Raw genomic sequence first — 12,899 nt, 5'->3', positions numbered from 1 at the left:
TAGACAAACTCACCTACTCAAGTACAAACTAAGTTTTGCTGTCTACTTTTTGTCAGTATAAGTGGACTGAATGACGGGATTTATTCAACCTTTCAATATCGAGGCTGACGGAAGGTCTTTAATTTGAAAGAAAAAAGAATGACGTCAAAAATTTAATAATAAAAAAGCGTTTTCAGGCCCTTTTATACAAGTGCGTATTTCCGCCTTTTTACAAGTGCAGCATTCCCAAGACGGTCAGTTCGAGCTTCCCAGGCGCATTCCGCCGCCAGCTCGCCTCTTCAATTCACAATTCCGGACGGCATTCCAGCTCAAGTCTCGAGCTAGAATATTCTCCGTTTTTTCACTTACAAAGAGCAATACTTATACAATATAAACAGTTTATTCAAGAGAGCCCCCTAAAACAGGTCATTGTTACTTCCGGTTTTTCGAATCGAATCGAGAAGCCGCTTGCGGCTTCGGGTTTTCAACAAAAGAGCCGCGCAAAGCGCAGCTAGATTTCTTTGACTCGAAGCCGCAAGCGGATTCTCGCTTCTTTTTCTTCTCGCTTCGTTTTCAAAAAAGAACCATGAACTAGAAACGCTTCAATTATCCCTCCGACTCACGAATTTTCGCGCCGAAAACAGCACTAGAATCAACTGCGGCGATGAGCGCGAAGATGGTCCTCGTCCAGTCCAAATCCTCCCATACAAAGCGCCAAAGATGACATTGACTGTAAATCAGGACGTTTTAGACGTCGACGAGCTGATACAAGTCACGTGCTCTGCTAATGGTGGTGTTCCAGGAACGGATTGAAAAGTTTTCTAGCTTTAGCAACCTGTGTCAGGGGGACCCTGACTCAGGGTTATCAAAGAATAGATGAATATTATATTTTTGGCGAAGCCGCTTTGCGGCTTCGTTTTAAAAAAAGCCGCTACGCGGCTTTTCATTTTAGTGACTTGAAACCCCTAATTCTTGATTTCTTGAATATAAAAAAAAATATTGGATATCCCTTTTGAAAGCAGTTTCGTTCTCCTGGATTGACAGTTTGGGTCGACGTTACAGTGCGTCGCGGAAGAAAGACAATGTCAGGTGAGCTGAAAAAGTAATGCTCTGAAAACGCAAATCGAGACGAAACAAAAGCGGGGTATAAATAATATCTGTCTTTTCTTCGGAGAATAAATCGGGACAAGTGGCTTTCTCCTGAAGTATCATCGATTCAATTCACTTTAGAACAGTTTGTTCGGAATCAAATCTGTCTATTTTCCACGAAAAGAACCGGTTATTTTTGGCTTTTATTCAAAAATCAGCTTTTTTGTTTATTTATTCTGCCGCCTCAAAATTCATTACCGATCATTCCCGGCCCATTTTTTTCCAAAAGTCCCCTCTTTTTGAGGAAATTATTGCTCGTGCCCGCAATTTCCTCTTATTCAAGTGTTTTCGGACGATCGAAACATAAATTACGCGGATCACCATTTCAGTTGTTTGCACTCTTGAGGATTACCGAATTAGGATATAATTAGTTGAGAGCGCTTTTTTTCGCAATGACGACAAGCGATTAATTCTTAAAAAAGCAATTACGCTTAACCTTTTAGTTAATGATTTTTGTTCAGTCAAAGCTGCGATTCGGCAAAGACGAAGTGCTCTTCGACCGTCTCGGTCCGAGCGAGCGCGGATTTGGACGGAGAAGTGATCCGCTGCGAAGTAAATCATGGAGGAAGGACGATTCAGGAATCGACGAATCCACTCAAGATAAACTACGCGCCCAACTCGGCCTCGATCAACCTGGCTTATCCGCTCCAGGACGGACAGGAGTCGCTATCGGCTAAATGTGTTTTCAATGGTCGCCCGCTCCCCGAAACTATTACTTATTTGATTCAAGACGATCTTCAATCCCCACAGAGGGAAATAAGGTAAGCCTTACCCTCCCCATCATTCCTTGATGACACCCTTAAGACCGTCAAACTACTCATTGTCTCTCGCGGACTCTGGAAAGCTCCTCCGCTGCAAAGTCTCCAACAACCTTGGATCGACAATTTCCGAAGCTGTCGAGCTTCAAGTTTCTCCCGCTCCAACTACACTGCCACATACCTATGCGAGGAGAGAAACTACTGTCGCCATGCAGTCCGATCAAGCGCCTTTTACGAAAGATATTCAGACCACAATTTCACCCTATCAAAAGTAAGCTCATCATGTTGATAAAAAGATCGAAAATAAGAGTTTGAAAGATTATTTTTTGACCAATAAAAATGCTTAAAAATGAGAATAAGCCAATCAAAATGCTCAAAATTGCATCCACCATAAAAATTAGTTTTAATACAGTGAGACTAAATTAAAAATATGAATGAGAAATTATTTCTTGGAAAATAAAATTGTTGAAAAAAATTGCAAGAACTGTAATTACAGGTAGCTCTTCACCGAGCGCGTTGATAGCGGCACAAGAAATTACAGCGCGCGCGCCCTTTCAAATAACCAGCCGTTATCACTTCCTCCGTTTAATTTTCCCCTTCCACATCCAAAAGAAGCGAGGGCTTGTTAAAATTATCGATGATGATTGATTTTTGTTATTTAGTTTGGCCGGAGTTGCAAATGGAGGGAATTCCACGCGATCGGCAGAATTAGCGGAAGAACAGAAAGGACTGAGGGCGGCTTCGAATGTGGCGATTGCATGTGTTACGATAGCGTTTTTACTGACGATTCTGATTGGTGGTATTCTTGTTAAAAGGAGGCTACAGTAAGTCCAGCTTTTCTTCCTTCTTCGCCGAAACCTCAATTTTCTAGTCGGAAATCGGAAAGCTGTGGAACAGACATCACAACTTACGATGAAACTGTATCAAGTCTGAAAGACCATGAACTAGAATCCAAGTTCAAGAAAGAGTACTTCATGTAAATTCCCAAAAATATTATTCTATTCAACACCTGCTAAGAAATCAAATCTCTGTAAAAACGCTATTTTTGTTCAATTCTTTTTTTCCTATTTATCTTCTTACTGTATGTTTATATGGCTACTTCTGTAAATAACAAACAAGGATAATTTCTTTTTTCTTGAATAAATGAGTAACAATCCGAAAAAAGAGTAAGCTACTATTTTGACAGGTTGAATTTATTTTAATCTTATCAGCGGCTGAAAGTGTACAAGTGTACGCGTAGATAAGGCGCACGGGAACGCCTTAAAACATCCGAGCAGATGTTTTGTAAACAATGTTTTGTATCTGCTACTTCATCAATTTGTACAAAAGACTGTTTCTTTGTCTGGGAATGGAGAGAGCGTATTTTCTTTAGGAAACAAAATAATTTGAAATCAAGGAAGAGAACTCCTTTCAGATATTTTTTAAGATATTTTCATCTAACTCTAGGCTCAAAAACCTGTGTAAAATACCTGAGTCAGGATCTCGAAGATCTTTTAGTGGCTCTGTTACTATCGAGAGGAATTTTATTCTCAGAATAAATATAAAATGAATCGTATAAAACAGTATCCACAGTGGCAATATGAGTTTCTTTTCAGTTCAATGACTCGAGTTTAAGGAGGTTTGCCTTCTTTCTCGTCATCTAGAAAAGTAATAAGATATGAAGAGTGAATGATCTCTTACCATTTTATTCTGCAAAACATAATTCTTGGGCTCTTTCTTCGGCCGAGCATAGATTTTGCCATAAGCCGAGCTGGTCATTTGATTTCTTCTTGGTGCAGCTGGCACAGTTGTGATATCATACGTCAGCTACAAACGTTGTTTTTTCCTATCAACGGGCATTTGCCTACCGTTTTATCAGAAGTAGAAACAAGAAGTCTTGAGCTCGCCTTTTCCCCAAAAACCTTCGGTGTATAAGTGATTGAAAACTCCAAACCATCTGGTGTTAAAACTCCTTCTTCAGGAGAGATTTCAAATAAAGAATCTTCTTCCTTCGCATTTTCTAATAATTTTGCATTGAAAGCGATGTTTTCTCCAAATAAACGAAACCGGACAACAGAGCTAGAGCCAATTTTGCAACCGGGAATGCAGATTTCATCGTCAGCTGGTGGCTCTGTCACGCGAAGTTCCAATGGAAAGCGCTAGAATAAATAATGAAAGGGGTACATTCTCATTTCTGCCTACCCATGTAGCGCCAATAGCAGAAGAAATGGAAAGAACCGCTTTTTCATTAACGCCTCCAATCATCGGCATAAAAGTCAAGCAAAAGACCAATTTCACTTCCCCACTTTCTTGGTCAATTTTCTGCCCGACAAGACTTATCGAAATCGCCTTTGCAAACACCGATTCTTCAGTAAACAAAAGGTCGAAGCTGTATCCAGATGCATTTTGCGCCGATTTCGTTCTGAGCGGAACTGTCGGAAGAATATTTGGTGCAGCGCCGTTCAGAGAAAGCTCGATCTTTCGCTCGAATCTTGAACGGGCGTTGCATTCGATTAGGAGTTGTTTTTCTTCCGGGACTTTGAAAAGGGTTGAACCGTGGAGAGGGTAGGTGAAGGTAATGGTAGTGACGTTGCCAGCTGAATCGACTGTGTATCCTTCTGGGAGGTCTTTTTCTGGGTTAATTTGTAGCCAAGGACTGAAAGTAGTTATTTTAAATATCCAATTACGCCGTATATTTAAATATTAATTTTCAAATTCAATAAAATATAAATTTTCTTTATTGAAATCGAACTTATGGTTCTTCAGAGAACAATTGAATTTTAACCTGTTGTCTTTTGGCCGGGCAGTCACAGTAACAAAAGCAACGACAGACTCCAACTCTCCTTCCGAAATAAAAGACACCGGAATTTCCAAGACTTCTCCTTTCGCGAGCGCAATTGGTACCCGCTTTTTTAGAAGAACTTGAAATGCGTCTGAATGCTGCTCTTGACCTTTTGACATCTTTAGATCGACTGAACATAAAATGCTCTTATCGCTTGGATTTCTGAAGGGAATGACGACAGTTTTTCCATTCGGAGAATTCGCCTTTGCGAAGATTTTCGTCGGCTCATATTGTTTTGGCGGAACTGCTTCTCCTTCAACGTCGACAATGGTTTTTCCGCAATCAGGGCTGGAGGCGATGAAGGTCGAGATGGACTTGCCAAGCTGGTGGGGGATGAAAAAGAGATGAATGTCCTTTGTTTCTTTCGCTGTGAATTTCTCGGCAGGAAGATGATTTGGGTCGAGAAACAGATCAGGGGAGGAGGTTGAAAAGGTGAAGGTTGTTTCTTTTATTGATGTGTTTGTCACTGTTATGGTTTCGATTGTATTTTTCATTACTTTGATGGAATTGCCAGTTTTCGCATTCATGAGATTGCATTTTTTCAAAGTAAACTTCCTGCTAAATTTATTCTCCCGTTGATGCTGGTTATACTCAAAACACGAAAACTTATATTATGGCCCATAATTTATGGGCTTTTATTTGTGTTATTTAAAAACCATGCCTTGAACTGTCAAACTCTCCCACTTTCCAAACGGTACATCTTTCGCCTTCACCAATTTCGGCAGCGGGTCTTCCAAGTAAAACTCAATCTGATACCAGAATTTCCCTGTCAGATCGCTCTCAAAAGTCAAATCAGCTGGAGTCGGATCAGAAGCATTTTCGGGCATGAACAGAATTTCTAAGGGCTTTTTTGAATGCGGTGGTATTTTGACTGCTTCTTCGACTTTGAGAATTTCCAAGTTGCTTGATTTTATTTTAAAGATAAAATCTCGCTCTGTTGGATTGTTGAGCTCGATTGTTTTTGAAAGCCATTCGCCGCAAGAGCCAGAAAATTTCAGCCGTTTTGCCGGATCGCTTCGGACAGAGGAAATGTCAAGCTCATAGAGAAGGAGGAATTCTTCGCCGTAGGGCATTTCCACGAGCTCATCGCCGTTTTCTCCGTTGAAATCGTCTTCGTGATCCGAGTCGTAGTCTGGATTATTCGTCTTGTACAACTCCTGACCGGCGAAAACCAGGAGGCCTCTGTAACGATCAATCTCAGGAGGAATGATTTCGAAGATATACTCAGCGCTAGAATTCTTCTCGACTGTAATTGACAAGGGACCAGCAATAATAGATCCAAGGGTCGTGTGAAGTTGAAACTGCATTTTTCGTCGACCCAGGTTTGGGACGATTATCGACGCTTTTCGTGGCGAATCGCATTTGACACTGTGAAAGGTTAATTTTTGCGAGACTTTCGGGTTCTTTCCGACACCGGTAATGTGGAAAGAAGCGGCGCTGCCGTCGGTTTTGTTGACCAAGTTGAGATCCGCTTTGTAAGTTTTCTTGAACATCGGGGAAAAGAGAAGTCGGTAGTTGTAAGTTTCACCCGGCTGGACGGTGAAAAACTCCGGCCCGGAAAATGGGTCGCGTTCTTGAGCGAAACCCGCCGCGGAGTTTTCTTGGATTCGAAGAGTCGCTGTCATTTGCCAGACATGAGGGGTCATGTTTTGAATCGGAATCAGTTGATCGACTTGTTCTCGTGCCGGCGCTTCGAGGATGAGGTTTTTCGACTCGCACTCGGCAGTTATTATTGCTTCGAGTTGAATGATTCTAGTATCGAGAAGGGAGTCCTCGGTTCCTTGGAAGAAAATGAGGCCAGGGTATCGGCCCTGTTGGTCGGTCAGGAGTTGGATGGGAATTTCTACTTGCGGAGTAGAAGTGTCGATCTCAATGGTTTTCGGAAGCCGAAAATGCTCGGAAGTAGAGAAGACTTCGAACTTTCGAATTTTCTTGTAAAAATCCGGGGAAACTACTTTTTCCTGCAGCGCCCTGGTGTTCAGTGAAAACGTCTTTTCCCTGATCTCCTTTTCTCTTTTCGGCAAGGAAAGCTTCACGACCCGCTGAAGTGCATTTTGAAAAGCGACGTTTTCTCCATAGATTTTCAGCACGGCTTCTTTTGATCCCGTGACGCTTGTTTTCCAGAAAATCTGATCGCCAGAGACAGTGAAGCATTTTTCTTGGCCGCGGAGGATTGGAGATGGTTTGGGCGGAAGGGGAGAGCCGTTGATTTTGATGGCGAACTGACCGATTTCTTCGTTTGAAAAGATGAAAATTCCGCTTTTCTGTATCTGACCGATCGGGTTGTAGAAAAGCTTGAAGACGCTTTTTTCGCAGTCGAGTTGCAACGTTTCATCTGAAGCATAAAATTCTCGCGGAAAGACATTGTTTTCCATTTCTTCCAAAAGTTCGTCCAGATGATAAGATGACTTGCCAACCCGATGAGTTTCCAAAGAACTCACTGTGAATTCCCTCTGACCTTCGAATTTCAACGGGCAATTTATTTCGATTTCAATTTGTTTTTCTTCATAAACCGGGCATTTTACCGCCTCTCTGACAAATTCTCTCGGCGAAAACTCGGAAATATTCCCTTTGAGAGTAAAAACAAGCGTTTCAGCTTGAACGGGAAAAGCTGGTGTTGGGAGACTTTTGACGACCAGAATCGCTTCTGTTTTCAGGAAAAAGGAGCTTTTGAAATTGACGACAAGTGAAAAAGAGGATTTCGGCGGAATGCTGAATTTTTCGTTGCTCGTTGAAAATGATTGCTCGTTATTTGAAATGATAAACGCTTCGTACTGAACAGCTTTTTTGAATCGATTTTTGATGGTGAACGTCTTTTTGCATTCTTGCGAGAGCTTTCCATTCAGATAAGCGATGTCGATCGGTTTCATTGCTGGAAGAACTTCGGCGACGTTGACGAGCAACATCAGCATTGTAATCGGATTCGGGTCCGTTATCTGTGTCGCCAGGGGAACCATTTCGATTCTGATCTTTTTGAAAATCTCGAGGAGGATCAGTGCGTTGTGAAGACATTGCTCCGCCATCGTGCAAGAAACAAACATCTTCTTCAAGTCTTCGATAAAATACGGACAGTAAAATGCCACGAGGGATCCAAGAACAAGTCCATCTCGTAAATCATTGTCAAAATTAATAATCGTTCTTCTTTCAACGCCAAAAACTGGCCCTCGAACTTGCTCAAAGACCTCATTTAGCCAAGCGAGAATTATCTTTTCCGATCCGTCGTAAATGTTTGATTCAATATGACTGGCATCGATTCCAGGGAGATATTTTTCAACCTTTGCGAGTGAGAAAACCCGGAATACTTGGAGCAAAAAGTTGGTCCATGCGTTTTGCGAGCGTTTTTCAAAGTCGAGTCTTTTTGATTCAGCTAATGATTCATTTTCTTCGAGAAGGTCTTCGGCGTTGATGTGCGCGACCATGCCGCCCTGGGCTTTGATGACTTCGAGGATGACTCCGTATTGCCAGAGAAGCTGAGCGCGTTTTTCTTCCTTGTTTTCAGGGAGGAGCTGGCCGGCGGGGAAGCCAGTGATAGTCCTACCGGATAAGTTGACGATCATGTCATAAACAGTGACCATTTGCGATCTTGTCCCAGCGAGGATTCTCCCCGTCCCCTTTGTTTTTCCGACCGCTCTTGAAGTCAAGGATCGAATCGTTGTTGGGATGGAAATGGGAAAAGGACCAGAAGACCAGCCAAAAGTGCCGAACCATTTTTCAAGTGAAGAGACAAGATCGCTTTCAAGACTCGAAAATGCGTCAATCGAGGACGTAGCTCTCCCCGGAACCTGCTCACGGCTCTGAAGCGTGACTGGAAAGGATGAGCTGTGAGGCGAGGAGCTGGAGCCAAATGACATGATTTCAGTTGAGACAGAAATGCTGGTTGATTTCGTCCGCGCTCGAACAACTGAATTGGTCTTCCTTGATTGCGACTGGTTGCCTTCGTCGGATTCTTGAAAGTTGAGGCTTGCTCGGCCGCCGCCTTCTGATTGCTCGACAATATGATGGCTCGTCAGTCTCTCCGCAACATACTGATAACATGTTGTTAAGGAATTGTCGCAGCAGATGTAGATGTTGACGGGGAATGTCTCTCCCGTCGTTTCTTCGAAAAATTCTAGCGTTTTCACTCCAGCGAAAGGCACCATGGTCAAATATGAAATCTTCATAATAATCATGTCTGAAGACATAGAGGAATTTTCGCTGAAAGAGATGTCCAATCGCTCAAACTCTTCCAAGACTTGTTCTCGCATTGCAATAGACGAGTCTTCTGAAAATGTATTTTTGATCTTCAGAACTCCCTGAAGCTCAGTATTTAGTGGAGCTGCTTCGAAAACGATCTCTTTTGGCTCAAATTCTAGCCCCGGCGCGGGCTGGGAGCAAGTTTCTGGGATGGGATGATGGAAACTGTGGCCATTCATGTCCAAAATTTGAAATTCTTTCTCTTCAAAAAGCTCGGTTTCGAAGACTTCATCTGGTTTCAACAAGTTTGTGTCGTCGTTGTATTTGATGCAGATGCTTGCATCGCTGATGTTTTTGACCTTGAAGGTAGAGTCGGTTGTTTTGACAAAAACGGGCTTTCGCTTAGCTGTTGCAGTGATTTCGAAATTGTTCGATCCGAGATCGATGGTGTTGGCAAGAATAGAAAATGGAAGCGTTTTCTGCTCGACTTGAGCTGGTCGGTAGACGAGATCTAGGCGTATTTCCTCCCCAGCTTCTAGTCTTCTCTTTGAAATTCTTTCTCCGGAATGTTCGACTGAAAAGGGCAGATTTTTCAGATTGAATTTGAGGGAGACGGGCGCTTTCGTTGGGTTGGAGATTTCGAATGGAATTTTTTTATAACATCCGACTGGGACTCCGTGGTAGATGAATTTCTCCACCGAGAGAACGATTTTTGGCTCTTGAACATGCGCTGCGACCCGGAGAACTGCATCTTCTCCATTTTTAACCTGAGCGATGACCGAGAATTCGAGCTTTTTCATCGTTGTTGGGTAGAGTTCAAGATCGACAGGGAGAATTCCTCCGACAGGAATGATCCCTTCAATTGGTGAAATAGAAATTGGGACTCCTCTTGGTTGATCAAATCGGAAAATGGCCGGATTTGAGAGGACGTTTTTGAGGTACACGCGGCGAGTGCTTTTTGAATTGAGAGGAATTGGGCCGAAATTTACCTTTCTGTCGGTGAACAAAACTTCTGCTCTTGGAATGATCGCGTTGCACTTTACCATATAACTGTTTCCTTCAATTTTGAGCTTGAACGCCCCGTTATGCGGCGCTAGAAAAGACGGATAGTAGTTCACTTCGCACTTCAAGCTTGATCGAGCGAGAATCATTCCAGAAGCAGGCCGCATAGAGAAGCCAAATCCAGCTGAATCTTCCGGAATGACCGGCTGCCAGAGAAATTCGAGAGGCATATTGAGTGGATTGCGGATTTCGATGGAGGATGTCATTTCGCTCGTGTCTGATTGATTCGGATTGAAGCGAAGGGAGATCGAGTCTTCCGGAATTTCGAGTCGCGGTGGTGACACTTTTCCGGAAAGAAGGACGAATGATGAGAGACCCTTATTCAGGGAGTACTGCAAGGAGCTACCAATCGGGCCAATGTCAGATGCGCTGTAAGAAACAGCGATTTCGATCAATGTTCTTCCGGGAATGATGAAAGAACTCGGCGTATAGAAGGTCACTTTCTCCGAAGTCGTCGAAATCTCCATCACAACATCTTCAAGCAATCGATTCTCAACTGGTAAAATCGCAGTTCCTTCGGATCCGTGGAGAACTTCTCCAAAGTCTAGGACGTTATCTTTCGTCAAGTTGCCGATTTTGATCATTTCCGAGTCATTTGCCGATAATTTCTTCCATTTTTCCTTTCCGCTTGAGATTTTGTACTTGCCAAGTGTCATTTGGGGATCATCCCTTTTTCTCAAAGCAAAGCCAGGGGACTCTTCGGGAGTAAAATCGATCATGGTCGATTCAATTGGGCTCAAACCAATTTCCACTGGGTTGTTTCTTCTTTCGAATCGCTCGCGAGTTTCTTGCTTTGATCGTTTGTTACGAAGAGCGGTTGCGGTTTTGGAAATTTCAGCGTTGTACTTGGCCACGTGAGAGTCTCGCTGCTTCTTTTCTGCTGGAGTCATTTTGTACTTTGGCTCGAACTCGTTCAGTGGAGGGATGTACGATTGTCGGACGCTTTCGAGACGCTCCTCGATCTTTTTCATGTTCGCTTTTCTCGGCTTGACATGTCCTTCGAGCAGAAATTTCGCTTTCTCCACAATTTTAGACCCCTTCCCAACAACGACATTGAAGTCAAACCGACTACTGATGTTTCCAATTTGACTTGGGTCCATAATAAACGTTACTTTTTTTGTCTCATTCGGGCCGATAAGTAAATTTTTCGGCGCTATCTTGAAATGGGCAATTTTACTCGCTTGAAGATTTATTTCAATTCCTGAGAGATTTTCGAAGTCGAGGATGACAATAGGAGTCGTTCCGAGAACCGCTTCGCCGAAATAGATCTTGGTGATTTTCGACGATTGTTTGACATTTTTCGCCAAAGAGGAAATTTTCAATTTCAAGGGAAAAAGATTCGCAGTGACGAATAAACCAACAGTTGAATTTTCTGAAAAAGCTTTGCCGACAACCCCAAAGACGACGTTCAAGATGAGTTCGGTGAATTTCTCGAGTTTCTTTCTTGATTCCAGTTTTATCGAAATCAAGCACTTTTCTCCGGGCGCTAGAGTTCCGCTTGAAGGGTTGAGCTGGATGATTTCAGTTGGGGATTCAAAAGGGCCGAACTCAACACCGTCCGCGTCCAAAGGGATTCTGGAAACCCACTGGACAGAATCAGGAGTCGGATTTTCGAGAAAAACGGAGCCGCGGCCCTCGGCGGAAGCGATGAAATCACCGAGTTGAAGAATTTCGCTGCTGAGCTTGAGTTTTCTTGAAATTACTTGCGCCTTGATCTTGATTGATTCTTCCCGGTCTCCGAGGAAGATTTGAATTTCTTCGTTGATTTCTTTTCGGCAATCTGCGATCATTTTTGCAGTGACAAAAACTTCTTCTTTGGGATCGACATATCCAGAATAGCTTGAAAATTTAACGACTTCGTTTTCACGCTTTTGGATTTGAAAGAATCCGCGCTCATCGCCTTTGTTCTTGATTTTCAGCTTCTTTTTGATGATGTTATTCGAGTCGGAGACATTCCCGAAGGAGATTGTTTGATCGACAACAAGTTGGGGGCATGAGTTTTTGGCAAGGAGGGGGAAGGGGATGATGGCATCGTCGACTTTGATTCGGATTTCTCCAAGGGGGAAGGGGAAGGATGCGAAATCGAAGCAATTTCGGTCGATGCTGAATGTTTTTTTTTTGTAAGAAAACTATTTTTTGAACAAAAAAATCGTACCTTATCACTGCTTGAACTTCAAGTCCTGGCGGAACGGGCTCATTTATCATCCACTTTTGCTCGATCTTCAGCCATTGCATCTCTGGAAAAAGGATGGACACTCTGATTGACGATTTGGAAACATTCTGTATTGCCAAATTGATAGATTCTCTTTCAATTTCATTTTCTTTGATCAGGCCAAAGTCAATTTCTGCTGGGTAGAGTGCGATTTTATCTCTGTACTTCGTCATGATGGAAGGGCCATGAAAAGGATGAGGAATTTAATTATCAATCAGAAGATTTGAAGTTCAGAAAAGTTGGATTGCTTGGACCCATTATGACAGGACCGGTTGCCAGGGCGACAGAGTTAGTAAGCTCTCGATAGAGAAAGTGGCACCGCAGCAATAATTGACATAAAGAAGTGGTTGAGAAGCAAATATTCACGCTCCTCGCTACTGTTTTCTTTTGGACCTGAAATAATTCCTTGACCGAAACCTTGACCATCGAACTGATCAATAAAGAAACCACAAGGGTCAGCTTCTTACCTTAATCATATCAATAATCGAGCAAACAAGTTAAAAAACAAGTATAAAAAGGGGTTGAGGTTCAGCATCTTCTCAGAACAGATCATGTTCTTTCTACTGTTTCTTTACAATTTTTTGAGTTTCGTTGCATCTGAAAGAGTCCCAATTTGCAGTCAAAATTTTTCTTGCAGAAATTTTTGTGAAGCAAATAAATCGATCCAAAGATATGGAAGAGTATGTAGAGAGAATTTCGAAGCTGACTTTAAAAATTGTATTGTCACTTGCTCATCGCTAGATTG

The 12,899-nt window shown here is 42.6% G+C and overlaps 2 protein-coding genes across 2 annotated transcripts; one reads left to right on the top strand and one right to left on the bottom strand.

Moving 5' to 3' along the window:
* Positions 1 to 70: 70 nt before the first annotated feature.
* LOC145697881 (uncharacterized) lies at positions 71 to 2,996 on the top strand. Its single transcript, XM_081775087.1, has 5 exons — positions 71 to 114; positions 1,590 to 1,889; positions 1,933 to 2,157; positions 2,549 to 2,710; positions 2,758 to 2,996. The coding sequence occupies exons 1-5, from the start codon at positions 71 to 73 to the stop codon at positions 2,864 to 2,866; spliced, it is 840 nt and encodes a 279-aa protein (XP_081631213.1). The 3' UTR covers positions 2,867 to 2,996.
* Positions 2,997 to 3,396: 400 nt separating this feature from the next.
* On the bottom strand, positions 3,397 to 12,366 carry LOC145697880 (cilia and flagella-associated protein 47-like). The gene is made up of 7 exons (XM_081775085.1): positions 12,098 to 12,366; positions 5,364 to 12,045; positions 4,651 to 5,297; positions 4,068 to 4,521; positions 3,734 to 4,024; positions 3,567 to 3,692; positions 3,397 to 3,525 (listed from the first exon to the last, which is right to left on the bottom strand). Exons 1-7 carry the CDS (start codon positions 12,325 to 12,327, stop codon positions 3,478 to 3,480), a joined length of 8,478 nt encoding a protein of 2,825 aa, XP_081631211.1. The 5' UTR covers positions 12,328 to 12,366; the 3' UTR covers positions 3,397 to 3,477.
* Positions 12,367 to 12,899: the final 533 nt, after the last annotated feature.

This window comes from Oikopleura dioica, chromosome 2 (genome assembly GCF_907165135.1).
Source record: "Oikopleura dioica chromosome 2, OKI2018_I68_1.0, whole genome shotgun sequence".
Classification (NCBI taxonomy): Eukaryota; Metazoa; Chordata; class Appendicularia; order Copelata; family Oikopleuridae; genus Oikopleura; species Oikopleura dioica.
The sequence above is the reverse complement of the archived record's forward strand: the minus strand, read 5'-3'. Positions and strand labels throughout refer to the sequence as shown.

Excerpts from the sequence above, each read along its gene's own strand:
- LOC145697881 (XM_081775087.1), top strand. The coding sequence starts at position 71 with ATGACGGGATTTATTCAACCTTTCAATATCGAGGCTGACGGAAG. Across the intron at positions 2,158-2,548 it reads ACAATTTCACCCTATCAAAA|TTTGGCCGGAGTTGCAAATG; the intron begins GTAAGCTCATCA and ends TTTGTTATTTAG. Across the intron at positions 2,711-2,757 it reads CTTGTTAAAAGGAGGCTACA|TCGGAAATCGGAAAGCTGTG; the intron begins GTAAGTCCAGCT and ends TCAATTTTCTAG.
- LOC145697880 (XM_081775085.1), bottom strand. The coding sequence starts at position 12,327 with ATGACGAAGTACAGAGATAAAATCGCACTCTACCCAGCAGAAATTGAC. Across the intron at positions 4,025-4,067 it reads CTGCTATTGGCGCTACATGG|CGCTTTCCATTGGAACTTCG; the intron begins GTAGGCAGAAAT and ends TATTTATTCTAG. Across the intron at positions 3,693-3,733 it reads TTTCTACTTCTGATAAAACG|CTGACGTATGATATCACAAC; the intron begins GTAGGCAAATGC and ends CAACGTTTGTAG.